Source organism: Scyliorhinus torazame, chromosome 10 (assembly GCF_047496885.1).
Source record: "Scyliorhinus torazame isolate Kashiwa2021f chromosome 10, sScyTor2.1, whole genome shotgun sequence".
In the NCBI taxonomy this organism is placed as follows: Eukaryota; Metazoa; Chordata; class Chondrichthyes; order Carcharhiniformes; family Scyliorhinidae; genus Scyliorhinus; species Scyliorhinus torazame.
Genome location: NC_092716.1, coordinates 226,658,230 through 226,676,977, shown reverse-complemented (window position 1 = coordinate 226,676,977; position 18,748 = coordinate 226,658,230). Strand labels below are relative to the sequence as shown.

General features: G+C 44.6%; 1 protein-coding gene across 2 annotated transcripts in view; it reads left to right on the top strand.

The window, feature by feature from the left end:
* The window catches only part of tmem41b (transmembrane protein 41B), a 64,721-nt gene that overhangs the window by 942 nt on the left and 45,031 nt on the right, over nt 1-18,748 (top strand). For both annotated transcript variants that reach the window (XR_011933110.1, XM_072466514.1), the window contains exon 2: nt 14,056-14,173. Coding sequence is in view for 1 of the 2 variants with exons in the window: in XM_072466514.1 (XP_072322615.1) it covers nt 14,056-14,173 (118 nt within the window). In the remaining variant the exon portion in view is untranslated. The remainder of the gene's footprint in view (nt 1-14,055; nt 14,174-18,748) is intronic.

The following is an 18,748-nucleotide window of genomic DNA, read 5'->3' as shown; positions in this document are numbered from 1 at the left end:
GGACATTGCTGCACCGTGTTCCTCAGGGTAGCGTCCATGATCTGCAACCAGAATAGGGAGGTCTCACCCTCCACGTTCTGGGATGTACTGAAAACGGTGATAAGGGGAGAAATAATCACATATAGGGTGCTTAGAACAAAAAGGAGAGGACGTCCAGGCTACAGTTGGTCAACTCCATACTGGATGTAGATCGATGGTACTCCACGGCTCCGATCGTGGAACTACTGACGGAGAGGAAAAAAATTACAAATGGAATTTGATCTCTCCATTGGGAAAGCAGTGCACCAACTCTGCCAGACACGGGGGACCTTTTATGAGCATGGAGACGAGGCCAGCTTCCTGCTGGCTCACCAGCTGAGAAAGCAGGCAGCCACGAGTAAATAGTGCAAATAAAAGATAAAAACGGCAGACTAGCCACGGCCCCAGACAAGATCAACAAGGCCTTTGCAACCTACGTCCGGGAGCTGTATATCTCTAAACCCCCATAGGGGGACTCGAAGATGAGACCGATTCTTGACAGACTGGACATTCCAGTCGTGGGGGAGGAAAGAAAACCGGGATTGGAAGCACTGGGGGAAATAAATGGGAAGTATCAACTCCATGCAGTCAGGGAAGGCACCGGGTCCAGACGGATTCCCAGTGGACTCCTATCACAAATTTGTGGCAGTACTGGTCCTGCATCTGCGGGAGATGTTCAATGACTCACTACACGCTGGCCCAGGCCTCAATATCGCTGATCCCTAAAAAGGACAAACACCTGTTGGAGTGCGGGTCATACACGTTGTTCCTCCCCTATGGGAGGAACCCAGAGCAACAGGAGGAAACCCACGCAGACAGGGGAGAAAGTGCAAACACCACACAGTCACCCGAGACTGGAATTGCATCCAGGTCCCTGGCACTGTGAGGCAGCAGTGCTAACCACTGTACTTCTGTGCTGTCCAATAACACCATGGGCGGGATTCTCCCAGCCCTGTGCCGGGCCGGAGAATCCCCGCGGACGGGCCACGCCGTCCCGAGGCCGGCATGCGATTCTCCGCAGTGCGGAGAATTGGCGCCGGCGTGGTTGGCGCGGCGCCGGTCGCGGGCTGCTCCACAAGGCCGGCCCGCCGATTATCCAGCCCTGACGGGCCAAGCGCCCGTAAGAAAAGAGCCGGGTCCCGCCAGCGCCGGTCTAACCTGCTCTGGGCCGGCGGGACCTTGCCATGTAAGGGTCGGGTGGCGGCCTGTGGGGGGTGGGGCCTCTGATGTGGCATGGCCTGCGATCGGGACCCACCAATCGGCGGCTGGCCTCTGTGGCTGGGGGCCTCCTTTCCTACAGGCCCCTGTAGCCCTGCGCCATGTTGCGTCGGGCCCGGCGGGTTGAAGGAGGCCACTGCGTATGTCCTCGTTGCCGCCTGCGCATGCGCGGATCCCACGGCGCACAATTCATGCTGGGATCTGCAGCTGGAGCGGCGCGAACTGCTCCAGCACTGTGCTGGCCCCCTGTAGGGGCCAGAATTGGTCGTAGGAGCGGCCCGTTCACGCCTTCGTAAAACGCGACAGCGTTTACAATGGCGTGGACACTCTGCCACGGGATTGGAGAATCCCACCGCCCCATGGCTGATCTGATTGTGATCTCCACTCCACTTTCCTGTCTGCGTCCCCTTGCCCCAATCTTTGATTCCCTTGTCTATCTAACTCAGTCTTGAATAGATGCAATGATTCAGCCTCCATTGCTTTCTGGTTCCATCAAGAGAAAATAATTCAGCACATCTCCACCTTATTTTTAAACTGCGCTGCCTAGTTCTATTCACTCCCGATGAGAGGAAACATTCTTCTGGTATCCAACCTATCAAGTCCCCTCAGGATCTTTTTTTAAATAAATATTTTTATTGAATTTTACATTTGTACACTATACAGGAGATGATTGAAATAGTTGTTATTTATAATTTACATGCTTTTCCTTCCCCCCCCCCCTTCTGCTGTTTGGGCTCTGTCATAGGCCCTTCCCTCCACTGTAGATGTATTATCTGTCATACATTTTGTTCTTTTGTGGCTTTGTGGGGAATGGGGGGGAGCCTCCTTGGGTACCCTCCTGGTGTCCTCCCCCACTCCCCTTTTGTTCCTGTCTGCTTTGTGTGGCCCTGGTGGCTCATATTTCCAACTAGGGAAGGGGCGGTACTGGACCTGGTATTGGGGAATGAGCCCGGCCAGGTGGTAGATGTTTCAGTAGGGGAGCATTTCGGTAACAGTGACCACAATTCAGTAAGTTTTAAAGTACTGGTGGACAAGGATAAGAGTGGTCCGAGGATGAATGTGCTAAATTGGGGGAAGGCTAATTATAACAATATTAGGCGGGAACTGAAGAACATAGATTGGGGGCGGATGTTTGAGGGCAAATCAACATCTGACATGTGGGAGGCTTTCAAGTGGCAGTTGAAAGGAATACAGGACCGGCATGTTCCTGTGAGGAAGAAAGATAAATACGGCAATTTTCGGGAACCTTGGATGACGAGTGATATTGTAGGCCTCGTCAAAAAGAAAAAGGAGGCATTTGTCAGGGCTAAAAGGCTGGGAACAGATGAAGCCTGCGTGGAATATAAGGAAAGTAGGAAGGAACTTAAGCAAGGAGTCAGGAGGGCTAGAAGGGGTCACGAAAAGTCATTGGCAAATAGGGTTAAGGAAAATCCCAAGGCTTTTTACACGTACATAAAAAGCAAGAGGGTAGCCAGGGAAAGGGTTGGCCCACTGAAGGATAGGCAAGGGAATCTATGTGTGGAGCCAGAGGAAATGGGGAGGTACTAAATGAATACTTTGCATCAGTATTCACCAAAGAGAAGGAATTGGTAGATGTTGAGTCTGGAGAAGGGGGTGTAGATAGCCTGGGTCACATTGTGATCCAAAAAGACGAGGTGTTGGGTGTCTTAAAAAATATTAAGGTAGATAAGTCCCCAGGGCCTGATGGGATCTACCCCAGAATACTGAAGGAGGCTGGAGAGGAAATTGCTGAGGCCTTGACAGAAATCTTTGGATCCTCGCTGTCTTCAGGGGATGTCCCGGAGGACTGGAGAATAGCCAATGTTGTTCCTCTGTTTAAGAAGGATAGCAAGGATATTCCCGGGAACTACAGGCCGGTGAGCCTTACTTCAGTGGTAGGGAAATTACTGGAGAGAATTCTTCGAGACAGGATCTACTCCCATTTGGAAGCAAATGGACGTATTAGTGAGAGGCAGCACGGTTTTGTGAAGGAGAGGTCGTGTCTCACTAACTTGATCGAGTTTTTCGAGGAGGTCACTAAGATGATTGATGCAGGTAGGGCAGTAGATGTTGTCTATATGGACTTCAGTAAGGCCTTTGACAAGATCCCTCATGGTAGACTAGTACAAAAGGTGAAGTCACACGGGATCAGGGGTGAGCTGGCAAGGTGGATACAGAACTGGCTAGGCCATAGAAGGCAGAGAGTAGCAATGGAGAGATGCTTTTCTAATTGGAGGGCTGTGACCAGTGGTGTTCCACAGGGATCAGTGCTGGGAGCTTTGCTCTTTGTAGTATATATAAATGATTTGGAGGAAAATGTAACTGGTCTGATTAGTAAGTTTGCAGACGACACAAAGGTTGGTGGAATTGCGGATAGCGATGAGGACTGTTGGAGGATACAGCAGGATTTAGATTGTCTGGAGACTTGGGCGGAGAGATGGCAGATGGAGTTTATTCCGGACAAATGTGAGGTAATGCATTTTGGAAGGTCTAATGCAGGTAGGGAATATAGAGTGAATGGTAGAACCCTCAAGCCTATTGAAAGTCAAAGAGATCTAGGAGTACAGGTCCACAGGTCATTGAAAGGGGCAACACGGGTGGAGAAGGTAGTCAAGAAGGCATACGGCATGCTTGCCTTCATTGGCCGGGGCATTGAGTATAAGAATTGGCAAGTCATGTTGCAGCTGTATAGAACCTTAGTTAGGCCACACTTGGAGTATAGTGTTCAATTCTGGTCGCCACACTACCAGAAGGATGTGGAGGCTTTAGAGAGAGTGCAGAAGAGATTTACCAGAATGGTGCCTGGTATGGAGGGCATTAGCTATGAGGAGCGGTTGAATAAACTCGGTTTATTCTCACTGGAACGAAGGAGGTTGAGGGGAGACCTGATAGAGGTATACAAAATTATGAGGGGCATAGACAGAGTGGATAGTCAGAGGCTTTTCCCCAGGGTAGAGGGGTCAATTACTAGGGGGCATAGGTTTAAGGTGAGAGGGGCAAGGTTTAGAGTAGATGTACGAGGCAAATCTTTTACGCAGAGGGTAGTGGGTGCCTGGAACTCGCTACCGGAGGAGGTAGTGGAAGCAGGGACGATAGGGACATTTAAGGGGCATCTTGACAAATATATGAATAGGATGGGAATAGAAGGATACGGACCCAGGAAGTGTAGAAGATTGTAGTTTAGTCGGGCAGCATGGTCGGCACGGGCTTGGAGGGCCGAAGGGCCTGTTCCTGTGCTGTACATTTCTTTGTTCTTTGTTTGTTCTTTTATATTTGTTGCCCCGCCGCTTCCTATCCATTATTCGCTTCAAACAGGTCTTGGAACAGGCTGATGAATTACCCCCAAGCTTTGTGGAAGCCATCGTCCAACCCTCGGATGGTGTATTTGTCTTCTCCAGATGGAGAAATTCCGACAGGTCTGCCAGCCAGTTTGCAGCTATGGGTGGTGCTGCTGACCGCCAGCCGAGCAGGATTCTCTGGCGGTGGATTAAGGAAGCAAATGCAAGGGCGTTGACCCCCTTCCCCATATGGAGTTCTGGCTGGTCCGATAACCCGAAGACTGGCACTCTGGCGCAAATTCCCCCCTAACAACTTGGACAGCGCCTCGAAGGGGGCTGTCCAGAACCCGACAAATGCCCAGAACATGTGGGTGAGGTTGGCCGGGCCCCTCTGGCACTGTTCATACTTGTCTTCCACCTCCGGGAAGAACCTGCTCGTTCGGGTTCTGGTTAGGTGTGCTCTGTGTACCACTTTAAACTGCATGAGGCTTAGCCTTGTTCAGGAGGAGGTGGAATTGGCCCTACTTAGTGTTTCGTTCCAGAGAGTCCTCACCCTACTTCCGTCTCTAGTTCATCCTCTCACTTCTGTCTTCCATCCAGTGGTGCTTTCGCCCTTTCTAAAAGTCATCTGTATATGTCCCTGCTGTTCTCTTTTTCCATACTGTCTGCATCCAGTAGCTCCTCCAACATTGTGTCTCTCGGGTACCTCGTTGTCTCCTTGCGGAGAAAGTTTTTGACTTGGAAATGTCAGAGTTCCTGTCCGTTCGGTAGTTCCAGTCTCCCCATCAGCTCTTCTCAGGTTGCAAGTCTGTCCCCCATGTAAAAGTCCCTAATCGCTAGCGTACCCCGTCCTACATAGATACATCTAAGATAGGAGCAGGAGGAGGTCTTTTGGCCCTTCGAGCCTGCTCCGGCATTTATCACGATCATGGCTGATCATCTAACTCAATAGCCTAATCCTGCTTTCTCGCCATAGTCTTTGATCCCATTCTCCCCAAGTGCTATATCTAGCCACCCCTTGAATATATTCAATGTTTTAGCATCAACTATTTCCTGTGGTAATGAATTCCACAGGCTCAGCACTCTTTTGGGTGAAGAAATGTCTCCTCATCTCTGTCCAAAATGGTTTACCCTGAATCCTCAGACTGTGCCCCTTGGTTCTGGACACCCACCATTGGTAGCATCTACCCTGTCCAGTCCTGTTAGAATTTTATAAATCTCTGCGATCCCCCTCATTCTTCTGAACTCCAGCGAGAACAATCCTAACCTAGTCAATCTCTCCTCATATAACAGTCCCGCCATCCCTGGAATCAATCCGGTAAACCTTTGCTGCACTCTCTCGAGAGCAAGAACACCCTTCCTCAGAAAAGGAGACCAAAACTGCACACAATATTAAGTGTGGCCTCACCAAGGCCCTGGATAATTGAAGCAACACATCCCTGCTTCTGTACTCAAAACCTCTCGCAATGAAGGCCAACATATCATTAGCCTCCTTTACTGCCTGCTGCACCTGCATGCTTACCTTCAGCCTCCACCTTGTGAAGGTGGCGTCTAGCATGGCTGGTGGGAACCTGTGGTTGCCGCAGATGGGGGCAATGGGACATCTCGGTTCAGCCAAAGTGTCTCATCTGGTTCCAAGTCCTTAGTGTTGCTGCCACCACTGAGCAGAATGTGTGTTTTGCCGGCGGGGATGGGAGCGCTGTCGTGGCGAGGGCTCGGAGGGACATACCCCTGCAAAAGGACTCCTCCAACCTCACTCATACGTGCTCGGTTCCCATACCCATCCCCTCACCCTTTCGGCTGTGGCTGCCCAGTGGTAGTATTGCAAGTTCGGAAGAGTCAGGCCACCCATGCTTCTTCTCTGCAGTGGTGTCTTAGGGATTCTTGGATTCTTCACCCTCCATACAAACACCATAATCATTTTATCTATTCTTTGGAAAAAGGCCTTGAGGATGCATCCCATTTCCCCTCAGGATCTTGCATGTTTCAATAAGATCACCTCTCATTCATCTAACTCTAATGGGTACAAGCTCAACCTTTCTTCATAAGAAAAGCTCTTCATCCCAGGCATGAATCAAGCGTACTTTCTCTGAACTGCTTCTAATGCAGTTATATCCTTTCTCAAATAAGGAGACCAAAACTGTACACAGTACTCCAGTTGTTGTCTCACAAAGGTTCTTTACAGGTGTAATAAAACTTCCCTACTTTTATATTCCATTCCCCTTGCAATAAATGGCAACATTCCATTTGCCTTCCTGATGACTTGCTGTGTCTGCTTACTAATTTTTCCTGGTTCATGTATCAAGGCGTCTAGATGCCTCCACGTTATACAGTCCCTCTCTATTTAAATAGTATACTGATTTTCTGTTCTTCCTCCCAAAGTGGACAAGTTTGTATTTCCCCACATTATCCATTTTCCACATATTTTGCACGTTCATTTGAACTATTTATATCTCTTCTTAGACTCTTTTACTGTCATCAGCAAATTTAGCTACCATACATACGGTCTCTTCATCCAAGTCACTGATATAGATTGTAAATAGTTCAGACCCCAGCATTGATCCCTGAGGCGCTCATTTGCTCTCTCTGCTTCCTGTTAGCTCACCAATCCTTTATCCATGCTAATATGTTATTCCTAACAATGAGCTTTTGTTTTTTGTAGTAGCATTTTATGTGGCAGCTTATCAAATGCCTTTTGGAAAGCCAAGAATACTAAATCTGCAAGTACTCCTTTATCAATCTTGCTTGATATTTCCTCAAATAACTCTAATAAATTAGTTAAACACAATTTCCCTTTCACAAAATCATGTTGACTCTGCCTGATCACAAGTTTCTAATTATCCTCCTATAACTTTCTTAATAATTGATTCAGGCATTTTCCAGTGACAGAATTTAGGCTAACTAGCCTGTAGTTTTCTGATTTCTGAATCACTCTTCTTGAATAAAGGTGTTGCATTTGCTTTGTTCCAATCCACTGGGAACCTTACGGAAACAGTCATTTTGGAAGATTATAACCAATGCATTGACTATCTCTGTAGCCCTAGGATGCAGGCCATCGGATCCTGGGGACGTGTCAGTCTTTAGTTCTAATGGTTTTTCCAGTACCTGTCCCAGTGATGGAGATTGTTTTTTAAGTTCCTCCCTTCTTTTCACCACTCGAATTTCAAGTATTCTTGGGAAGTTTTCTAAGTCTTCTAGAATGAAGACAAACACCAAGTACTTCTGCCATTTCCTTGTTTCATATTATTAACTCCTCAGACTTGCTCTTTAGAGGACCAATGCTCATTCCAAGATAATACCTTTATTGAGTTCCAGTTCCTCAAACCTCCACATCAGAAATTTAACTTGATTGATTGATTTGATTTTTTGTCACATGTACCGAAGTACAGTGAAAAGTATTTATCTGCGGCCGACGGAACGTACACAGTACATACATAATAGACAAAAAGAATAATCAACAGAACTTTATCAAATCTGTTCAGCAACTTTTAGAAAAAAATTGCTATATTTTTTGCATTCGTTCACAAGGTCAAGAGGACGAGGGCAAGGGTATTTCAGGATCACTTCCAGGTACAATCACAAAGCTGTTCATCCCTGGTGCCTGCAGGTTATCAAATGGCAACGCAAATAACTTGTGTTTTTAAATGTTAAATGGTGCTAACGCATTTTGTTTGCACATGTGTCAATGTGAATTAATTCCATCATTGGAATTTCAATTCTAATTAAGATGCCCATCTCAATTCACACCAAGGTACAATACTACTGGGAACTTAACCCTGCTGATGAATTTTCGAACTCGTGTTCTATATTGCGATAAGGGCAGCAGCTTTCCTTCCCTGAAGCATATCATTTGCATCAGTTGGGCTTTTGTAACAATTCACCATCTTCGTAGTTTATTTCCGTATCTACTGTAAAAATACTGAATTCAAATTCACGAATGGCTACGGTGGGATTTGAACTCTCATTTTCTGGAATATTAGTCCAGGCATATAGATTATTAATCTAGTAACATAAAACTGCTTTGTTGTCCTTATAACAATAGTAAATGTCTGTGCAACCTTTTCATTGCCCAGACATAATTTGGGCAAACTAATGCCTACTCTACCTGTGCTATACCGCGCAAATTAATCAATCTATTGCACAGCCAGTTTGAGCTAGTTTAACTGATTTCACAATGTATTAATTATCTTTGTTTATCAAATTAAACAGTTGGTGCTTCAGTGTTGTAAATGCTCCAAGCTGGTATCCACATTTCGGAGAATCACAAATCCGTACTGGCAATATTTTGGTGTACACGTATCTGTGTGCAATATTGAACAAAGAGGCAAGAATGTTAGATTGTCAACTACAACAACAGCTTGTGTTTATAAAGTGCCTTTAATGTAGTAAAATGTCCCAAGGCACTTTGCAGGAACGTTATCAAACAAAAGTTGACACTGAATCACCTACGGTAATATTAGGACCGTGGCCAAAACCTTTGTCAAGGAGAGAGGTTTTAAGGAGAGAGAGGTGGAGAGGTTTAAGGCGTCCCAGAGTTTACAGTTTAGGCAACTGAAGGCTTTGGTTAACGGTGAAGTGATTAAAATTGGAGAAAGTGCAAAAGGACATAATTGGAGGAGCTCAGAGGTTTCGAAGGGCTGGAGGAGACTACAGAGATGGAGAGGAGTACAGCAATTTGGATTTGAAAATAAGGGTGAGAATTTCAATATTAGGGCATTGCTTAACTAGGACCAATGTAAGTTGGTGAGCTTGTATGAGTGATTGGGACATGCTGTGAGTCAGGATATTGGCTGCAGAGTTTTGGATGAGTTTTAAGTTTATGGCGGATATAAAAAAAATGGAATGCTGACAAGGAGATGATTGGAATATCAAGTCTAGAAATAACAAAGGCATGGGTGAGGGTGTCAGTAGCAGTTGAATTGATCATCAATTGGAGGTTTGGCCTTCCACATTCCAGGAATGCAATTTAGCTCCTTCCATTTCTTTACATTGACTTCTGATTATGGTTACTTGAAATGGTTCCTGTGTTTTCATTCAATATTATGGCCTCAATTAGCTGTATCTGTCAACAGCTGAGATTCTTGGTCACAGGATTGTATAAACAGTCATGGGAATAACACCTCAAGCAGTTGTGGCATAGAGCTTGCCAAAAGATTGTCCCTGATGTTTTATTAATTCTACGAACAGAATTCAGTCACGCACAAATGCAAAATGTACTTTGTCATCCATCGATGAGAAGAATTTCATTTTTTAATGTGAACTTTTGCTATATTGAAAAAGGAAGAGTGTGTTTGCTACAGGTAATCTAACATTAATTATGAAACTGTGATTTTAAACTAAATTAAGCCATGGGAAATTTGGTGAAACATTTACAAGTATCATATTAACTAGTGCTCAAACCAGGTTGACTTGAATTTTTTTTTCCAATTAAGGGGCAATTTAGCATGGAGGATTCAGGCCCGGAGGGCGACTGTCCAAAGGCTGTCAGCCGCCCAGTGTCGGAAGCGCAGGGTGCACGAGACACTCTGTAGCGGGGTGCGGGTATCACTCGTGCCTGACAACTATGTCGCCCCTCACTACCCTCTGGGGAACTCCCAGAATCTGGCACATCATAATTGAAGGTTCTTTTGTTTTTCTGCCTCTGTAGATAGTTCAGGCAGTGCCCTATCGGGGCCCCCCCCTTCACCAACACTCCTCGCCCTCTTTCCCCCCCCCACCCCCTTCCTTTCCCTTCTGCTGGTACAGGGGCGAGGGTATCTGGTCTCTCCAGCGCAAAGTTTAGTGCTTGTACCATTTGTTTTTTGTAGAAACGTGTTGTGAACTATTTTAATAATCAGAGTAGCCACCCCCCCTCCCCTTACAATTGGTACTGGATGGAGGATATCCTGTTTCTCCAACACAAAATGAGTGTTTGCAGCGTTTGGCCTTGTGTATATTTTTTACTGTTTTAATAACAAGATATGGCCAATTCACCTAGCCTGCACATCTTTGGGTCGTGGGGGTGAAACCCACGTAAACATGGGGACAATGTACAAATTCCACACAGACACTGACCCAGAGCCGGGATCAAACCGGATCCTCAGCGCCGTGAGACAGCAGTGCTAAGCACTGTGCTGCCCGCTAATCTAGACTGGCACTATGCTGTACTTTGGGAGTGTGTTAAGATCACAAGGTGGTCAGCGGAAACGTTTCTAAGGTATCCTGAAAGCCTACTTGAAGAAGGTAGGCTTTGACCTCAACAGTTGGAAAGGGAGTCTACTGGACTGCCCACGATGGCAAGCCCTGCTTCACCAAGGTGCAGCTGCTTTTGAAACGGGGCTGCTGACGAAGCTGAAGAGATGAGAGCAATAAGAAAGCTCAAGAATGTGTGCAAACCCTCGTTGACCACAGAATGACCAACTAACTAATGACTGATTGCTGATTTTGTGTTTCTTTCCCCTCTCTTAATGCTGTTTCTCTCTTCCCTAACCTTTTACTTTCCCTTTTCTAGCTCCTTTACCTTGCATTGATTTAGCCCCTATCTCTTACAACCTCTCTCTCTTTCTCTCTCTCTCTCTTTCTCTCTCTCTCTCTCTCTCTTTCTCTCTCTCTCTCTCTCTCTCTCTCTCTCTCTCTCTCTCTCTCTCTCTCTCTCTCTCTCTCTCTCTCTCTCTCTCTCACATACATATATACATATATATATATATATATATATATATATAAGGACATAGTAGCAAGCATCTTCCTGTTCATTTACTTGGGGTGTGTTGCATTGTCAGAGCTACCCTTCTGCAAATCTGCTGGTTAATTGAGCCTATTTGCCTGTCCCAGTCCCAATCATTCAGATGGATGTAAAGGATTCCATCTCTTTGGTTGGAAAAGCACTCATCTGGCTAACATTCCTCTGGAGCTGAAATGTTGATTAATCTCATTGCTGTTTGTGGGCTTTTGCTGTGTAAACTTCTGACATGTTTATCCAGATAATTGACAACACCTCACAAAGGTAATTCATTGGGTGTGAGAATTTGGAAGGTTTGAGAGATGTGATAAGTTATTTTCCTGGTTTTTTTTCTAGCAGAGATTACATAGCTAAGTTGGGAAGGATTTGAAAGCAAATTATAGCTGCCAAAGTCCTGGAACATGTTATTATCTCTACTATTATATAGCCTACTAAGAAGAAACTGAAATCGGGAACAAAGCAGAATAAATATGATTTCTAGAGGTATGGCTTTGTTAATTGTGCCAATGCAAATCAGGATGTACAGCCCATGTGCGTTATACTGACATATGAGAGTTGGATACTAACTATGTCTTGCCTTGCAGTCATCTTTTCAATTCTATGTCTCGTGGCGCTGAGGTCCCAGTTCGATCCCGGCCCTGGATCACTGTCCGTGTGGAGTTTGCACATTCGCTCCCACAGCCCAACAAACTACTATTGCATTCAAGATCTCAAAACTTAAAATTACTCAGGATAACACTTGGATGAAGATAGGTTTGGGTTTGGAAGCGTAGTCCTTGCAGGGCATCTTGATGCAAAAACTGAGATTTCACTCACTGAAATAATGTCTAAAGAGTCACTTATTGAACTGAATCCTGACATTCTAATCCTCTTGGCTAAAAGTGTTGAGATGAAGGTTACATCCATGCAAGTAAAGCGGGTTGAAAAGATTGAGGAAAGAGTTTACCCAATAACTACACTCTGAAAAGAAATGGATCAAGCTGGGAAAGTACAGGAAACTGAGGAGACACTGGCCGCTCAATTATCAAATGAAGGATTTGAAATAACACAGAAGATCCTGGAAGAATTTGGATTTCACCTCATGACAAAAAATGATTCAATCTTATTCAAATGGAATGATGGGGATAGCAATATCTTTGTTTCCACCTTTGCCGCTCTGAGTATTCTCAGTGCTTTACATAAGTGAGCAGAGATGAAATGATTCACATCAGTCGTACATCGTCCTTGCTAATATAACTCTTTCCTTTCCATCATCTCTTTGTTAACTCGAGGCTGCTTTCTCTTCTGCCCACTGAAGATGTTGTCCTCACTGTGACAACGATGACAACATCCTAACAAATTCCCCTGAGTGTCCATGGATGTGCAGGTTAGGTGAGGTTTTGGGCAAAGGGCGGGGGAGTGAGTCTGGGTAGGGTGCTCTTTTAACGGGTTGGTGCAGATTTGATGGACCGAATGGCTTCCACCCGCACTGGGGATTCTGAGTATAAATCGTTTTTTGGAACATTGGGTGTAAATTCTCTGCATTATTATTTTATTGTTAGTGCATGCTCTTAAACTGTTGCAATAGTTGTAAGAATTAATTGAAAAATGAATATGTCTTTCAAATTAAGATGTTTCATTTTTATGAAAAATGGGACATGTCAGAAATGTGTGAAGTTAACAAGATTAAGTGAACTTGAGATGAAAATAAAATAACAGACAAGTAACAAGATTAGCAGGAGTGTAGTGGCATTGAGGTGTGAATGGCCCTATCAGAAATATTGTTTACCAGATGACAATGGGACTATAAAAAATGATAATTTCTAAAGAGAAGGTATTTGAGCGAGGTAGACAGCAGAATCCATAGAGGGAAATACTCAGCGTGGAAACTGGGTAGTTCTCCATCCAACAGTCAAACAGGCCCGTTCCAAGCCGTGGAGGTCTGTTCCATCTAAAATTTAGAGCCATGGCAGGTTGCAGATATTTTCTTCTAAAAGTTTTGTTATCTCGCTGAACCAGGAAGAAACGTTTTACCAGACTTGGTGACTTAAGCCAAAAGAAAATGGGCGGGTGGGGTGGATTGGCCATGCTAGAATGCCTCTCGGTTTGCAAAAGAGTAGGTGAGGATTGAATGGGAGCCTCGATGGGGTGCTCATTTGGAGGGTTGGTGTAGACTCAATGGGCCGAATGGTCTCCTTCAGCACTGTAGTGATTCTATGATTCCATGTGTAGGGTGGGTGGATTGGTCTCGCTAAATTGTCCCTTAATTGGAAAAAATGAATTGGGTACTCCAAATTTGCATTTAAAATATTTATATTCATGGGAGTTATTCATTGTGCAATTTGGAGAATTGGATTGCATTGAACATTGAGGGGGGGGGGGGTTGCGAGGGTTGGGGGCACGAGGACTGACTGTATGTGTTAATGGTGACTATGGGTGATTCCTGATTCCTTTTTGTTATTTGTTTATGTTAATATGCTGTTTGGTGGGAGGATGGAATTATTGATATGGGGATTGACATTGCATTCATTACTAATTATTGTTTATTGTTGGTGGGTGTGAATTTGGGAGAAAGTGTGAAAAAGATTAAAAATATATTTTAAAAAAATTGTTAATTGTGCTTTATAAATATAAGTTGTCAGCATTTTGAGTTTATAAGATAAAACATCTAGGCATTACGAGGTGCGAGAGAATTGTTACACCGGCATGTCCAAATTGAATCATAGGATGTAATATATTGATAGGTATATATTTTAATCTCCATATTGTCATGGAAATTATTTCTGGAATGTTAGTTGATTTTAATGTTTCAGAATTTTTCTACTCAAAGTTTTGTACTTTTAGGGAAAGCACCGTTGGAGGGAGGATCAGCCCGGATGTCTATCTTTATTCTACTCTCTACCTTCTCCTCGGCTGCTTTTGTTATGTACCTGGTATACCGGAATTTTCCAGAGCTTGATGAGTAAGTATTTATATAATTGAAAGGAAGCCTACTTCTTCTGAACTTGCATGTGTCATGTTAAAATGCCTCCAAAGCTTCATGCAGTTAATTACTTTTTTTCATGTGTGCTATTTCCATAAGCAAGTGCAGCAGTCATCGAGTGCTACAAAAACAACAAAATAAATTACTACAGAGTTTCTATGCCGCACTTTGGAATATAGTGTTCAATTCTGGTCGCCACACCACCAGAAGGACGTGGAGGCTTTGGAGAGGGTACAGAAGAGGTTTGCCAGGATGTTTCCTGGCATGGAGTGCATTAGCTATGATGAGATGTTGAATAAGCCGGGTTTGTTCTCACTGGAACGACGGAGGTCGAGGCGCGACCTGATAGAAGTGTACAAAATTGAGGGGCATGGACAGAATGGGTAGTCAGAAGCTTTTTCTCAGGGTGGCAGGGTCAATTTCTGGGGGACATAAGCTTACTGTGCGAGGTGCAAAGTTTAGAGGAGATGTCCGCGTTAAGTTTTTTTTTTACACAGAGGGTAGTGGGTGCCTGGAACTCGCTGCTGGAGGAGGTTGTGGAAGCAGGTACGATAGTGACGTTTAAGCGGCATCTTGACAAATACATGAATAGAGGGATACGGGCGCCGGAAGTGTAAAAGGTTTGAAGTTAGACGCGCATGGTCGGCACAGGCTTGGAGGGCTGAAGGGCCTGTTCCTGTGCTGTAGTTTTCTTCGTATTGTATATATTTTTGTTGTTGAATTTGTTGAGACATAACTGGTCAACAGCACACCAGAATCTTGTTCTGCATTGTACCTTTAATATGCATCAGTATAGGCAAACAATGTATTGTACCCCAAACTAAGTTGATTTAACTGTTTAAATAATGCACTACTGCAAGCAGCCTACATAGTCTATTTAAAAAGAGTTTCTATGCATCACGGCAAATAGATTTTGTGAGTTTAAACTGGAGAAATACCTCCTAATTAAAGGCAGGGTAAATTCACATGCTAAAGATGGTGAATAGAGGATAGTTACACAGTGATACTATATGTAAAATCAATCTGAATCATTTGCAGTTCTGCGATTTCGAGTTTTGATCACTGCGGTACCTAACCAGAATGGAGATGCTTGGTATCACTGTTTGTGGCCAAAATAAATTTAATTGAACAGTATTTTTTAAAATATTTTTATTCAGGTTTTTCACATTTCATTATAAACTTTACATGGCTAAAATACGTATTTACCATAATTTACATACGTTCAGGCAGTAATTTGCCCGCATCCTGTCTCTTGCGGAATAATAATTATATGAACATCTGTTAATGGCGGTAGAATGTGAAATCCGTTGTTCAGATACACCAAAATCCTTGAAAGAGAATTCAAGAGCATTTCTCATGTATCTTTATTCCAATGTGTAGGTCATCTTCATGTTGAATCCTCTGGCAGCCTTCTGTCTGGTGAGACAATGTTTTACGCCTTGGTAGTCAACTCTGTGCTAAACATAGGACAGCACGGTGGCACAGTGGGTTAGCCCTGCTGCCTCATGGCGCCCAGGTTCGATCCCGGCTCTGGGTCACTGTCTGTGTGGAGTTTGCACATTCTCCTTGTGCTTGTGTGGATTTTGCCCCCACAACCCAAAAAAAAATGCAGGCTCGGTGGATTGGCCACGCTAAATTGGCCCTTAATTGGAAAAAATGAATTGGGTACTCTAAAATTTAAAAAAAGACAAAAAAGAACTCTGTGCTAAACATTACCTGCTGGGCTCAGGAGCCTCATTCTGACATTGCATTCTCTGCCGCATTTGCTGCAGATGAAGGCAATGGGCTGAGAAGATGCAAGATTTACTGGCCTCTGTTTTCTCTGGACCCTCTTCTCAACCAGGTGAACTTTCTGTTCTTACCTCTTCCAATGTCCTTCTGAACAGTCAATCTCCAGAGGTCTGGTCATCAGCGGTTGTCTATATCAATGTCTGCCATCTTCATATCTCATTTGCAGGTGTCCTTATAACAGGTATAGATGTCCAGTCGGCCATAACTCACTGGTCAGTTCACTGTACAAAAGGTCTTTGGGAATATGGCCGACATTCATCCGATGAACGTGACTGGGCCATCACGGGTGTCCATGGCTTAGAGTCTCAGAGACTCCCCTTGTTAGATAACCAAACTCTACATGACGGTTTGGCTCACTCTAGCCCAGAATCTGTGCATTACTATTCTAAGTGCATATACCCCAACACTGGAAGCTACAGGCCAGTCCAAAGAGAGATTTTACTCCAACCTCAAACAATCCTTGGCCCAAGTCCCAACGGACAACAAGCTAATTCTCCTTGTGTCACGGCACCAACGTTCTTCTCGCTCTTCCTTGCTGCAATGCCCCATTTCACCTTCAGCAAGCTGGAATAGAGCTAAACTACAGAACAAATGGGAATCTATTCAACTTCTGCTTGCTGGCCAGATCCTAGGTTTACCATTCTCTGTCAGTAAACAATAGTATGCAGATGATGTTTGCATCTGCTCACACCTTCAATCCATTGTCCACACCTTCACCAAGGTGTACGAAAGCATGGGCTTTACACAATGCACCCATAAGTCAACGATCCTCTACCAACCTGTTGTTGCTACACCGCATTGCCTCCCAATTATCAAAATCCTCGACAAGGCCATGGACAATGTAGACCATTATCCATACCTAGGGAGCTTTGCTCTCAACAAGACATAAATCGACAGCGAGGTTCAACACTGCCTTCAGTGTGTCAGCACAGCCTATGTTCGCCAGAGAAAGAGTATTTGAAGACCAGAACCTCAGACCCAGCACCAAGCTCATGTTCTACAGAGCAGTCGTGATACCCACCCACTGATATGCCTCAGAGTCATGGACTATGGATAATAGGCACCTCAAAATTCCTGGAGAAGTACCACTAGTATTGCTTCTGGAAGATCCTGCAAATCTATTGGCAGGATTGGCACACCAATGTCAATGTTCTTGCTCAGGCCAACATCCCCAGTATCTAAGCATTGAATACGCTCTATCTGCTCCATTGAGCGGGCCACATTGTCCGCATACCTGACACAAGACTCCGAAACAAGTGCACTCCTCAGATCTTTGCGGCAGTAAGCCCTAGGAGCACAGAGGGAATGGTTCAGGGACAGCCTCAAAGCCTCCTTGAAAAAATGCATCATCCCACCGACATCTGGGAATCCCTGGCCCAAGACCACTCAAAGTAACGGAAAAGTAGCTGGAAGGAGCTGAGCACCTAGAGTTTCATCAGCGTGAGCAAGCTGAAACCAATTGTGACAGTGAAAGGCAAGTCATGGCAACCTGGGCACCCCACCCACCCACAACTCCAACGTCTGTCTGCCCCACCTGTGACAGACAGTCACGCATTAGACTCCTCAGTCACCTGAGAACTAATTTTTGGTGTGGATGGATGTAAATCATCCTCGACCGAGGGACTGTCTAAGAAGTGTATTTTGACGGAATTAACATGCTCCAGGACCTCTCCGATGGAGAACTTGACCCATCGAGAGATGCCAAAAATACGTCTGACACAGTGAAAGTGGAAACTGTTCAGCCTTTTCTCTTGCTGGGTCTCAACTGTAGAGGAGTACACTGAGAACATTGAGTTGGTAGACTTATAATTTGGTGTTGTTTCACATGCAACTTCAGCTTGGACATAACAGCTAGAGCTTTTCCAATGCACATGTTGATTTCAGCGTGAAGTAACAGATTGCTGATAGTTGTGGAGCCTAGATATATGAATCTATCCACAACCTCCTGCATTGCATTATCAATGCTGTTTCATGGTATTGTAATGTTTGGACCATGGCAATCCTTTCCTGATGCTGATGGTCAAACTAAATTTCTTTCAGACATGAGACATTGAAATCCTTTCAGGAGTGAGAGTCTGACTATTTGCCAGTGAAGGTGTTCCTTGGTATGGATTGTTCTGTGGCATCATCAGCATAGAGCAACTCTCAGAAGACACACTTTTGTCTTGGATTGTGCTGGATGTAGTGCAAACACGTTTAATATTGGTATCACACACATAAAAATTATCCTCTGCAAGAATTGTTTAACATCAGACGATGTAGTTCTTCATTGCTCACTGGATAATTACACCACCGTAGATTCATAATATCTTAGCTTGGATTCTTGATTTGTGCTGAGTTCCAGCAGCACTTTAAAAAAAAACAACATTTTATTGAGGTATTTTTTGGGATTATAACAGCAGCAATATAAACAATGTATATAAACATAGTGCAAATGCCACCTCCCTCCCCCACAGGTCCCACCATTAATTAACCCCCTAATCTACGGGGAGGTGGCATTTGCACTATGTTTATATTCTCTGCAAAGAAGTCAATGAATGGTTGCCACCTCCGGGCGAACCCTAACAATGACCCTCTCATGGCGAACTTAATTTTCTCCAGGCAAAGAAAGCCAGCCATGTCCGATAGCCAGGTCTCCGACTTCGAGGGCCTTGAGTCCCTCCATGCTAGTAATATCCACCTCCAGTCTACCATAACATAGACATAGAACATTACAGCGCAGTACAGGCCCTTCGGCCCTTGTGTTGCGCCGACCTGTGAAAC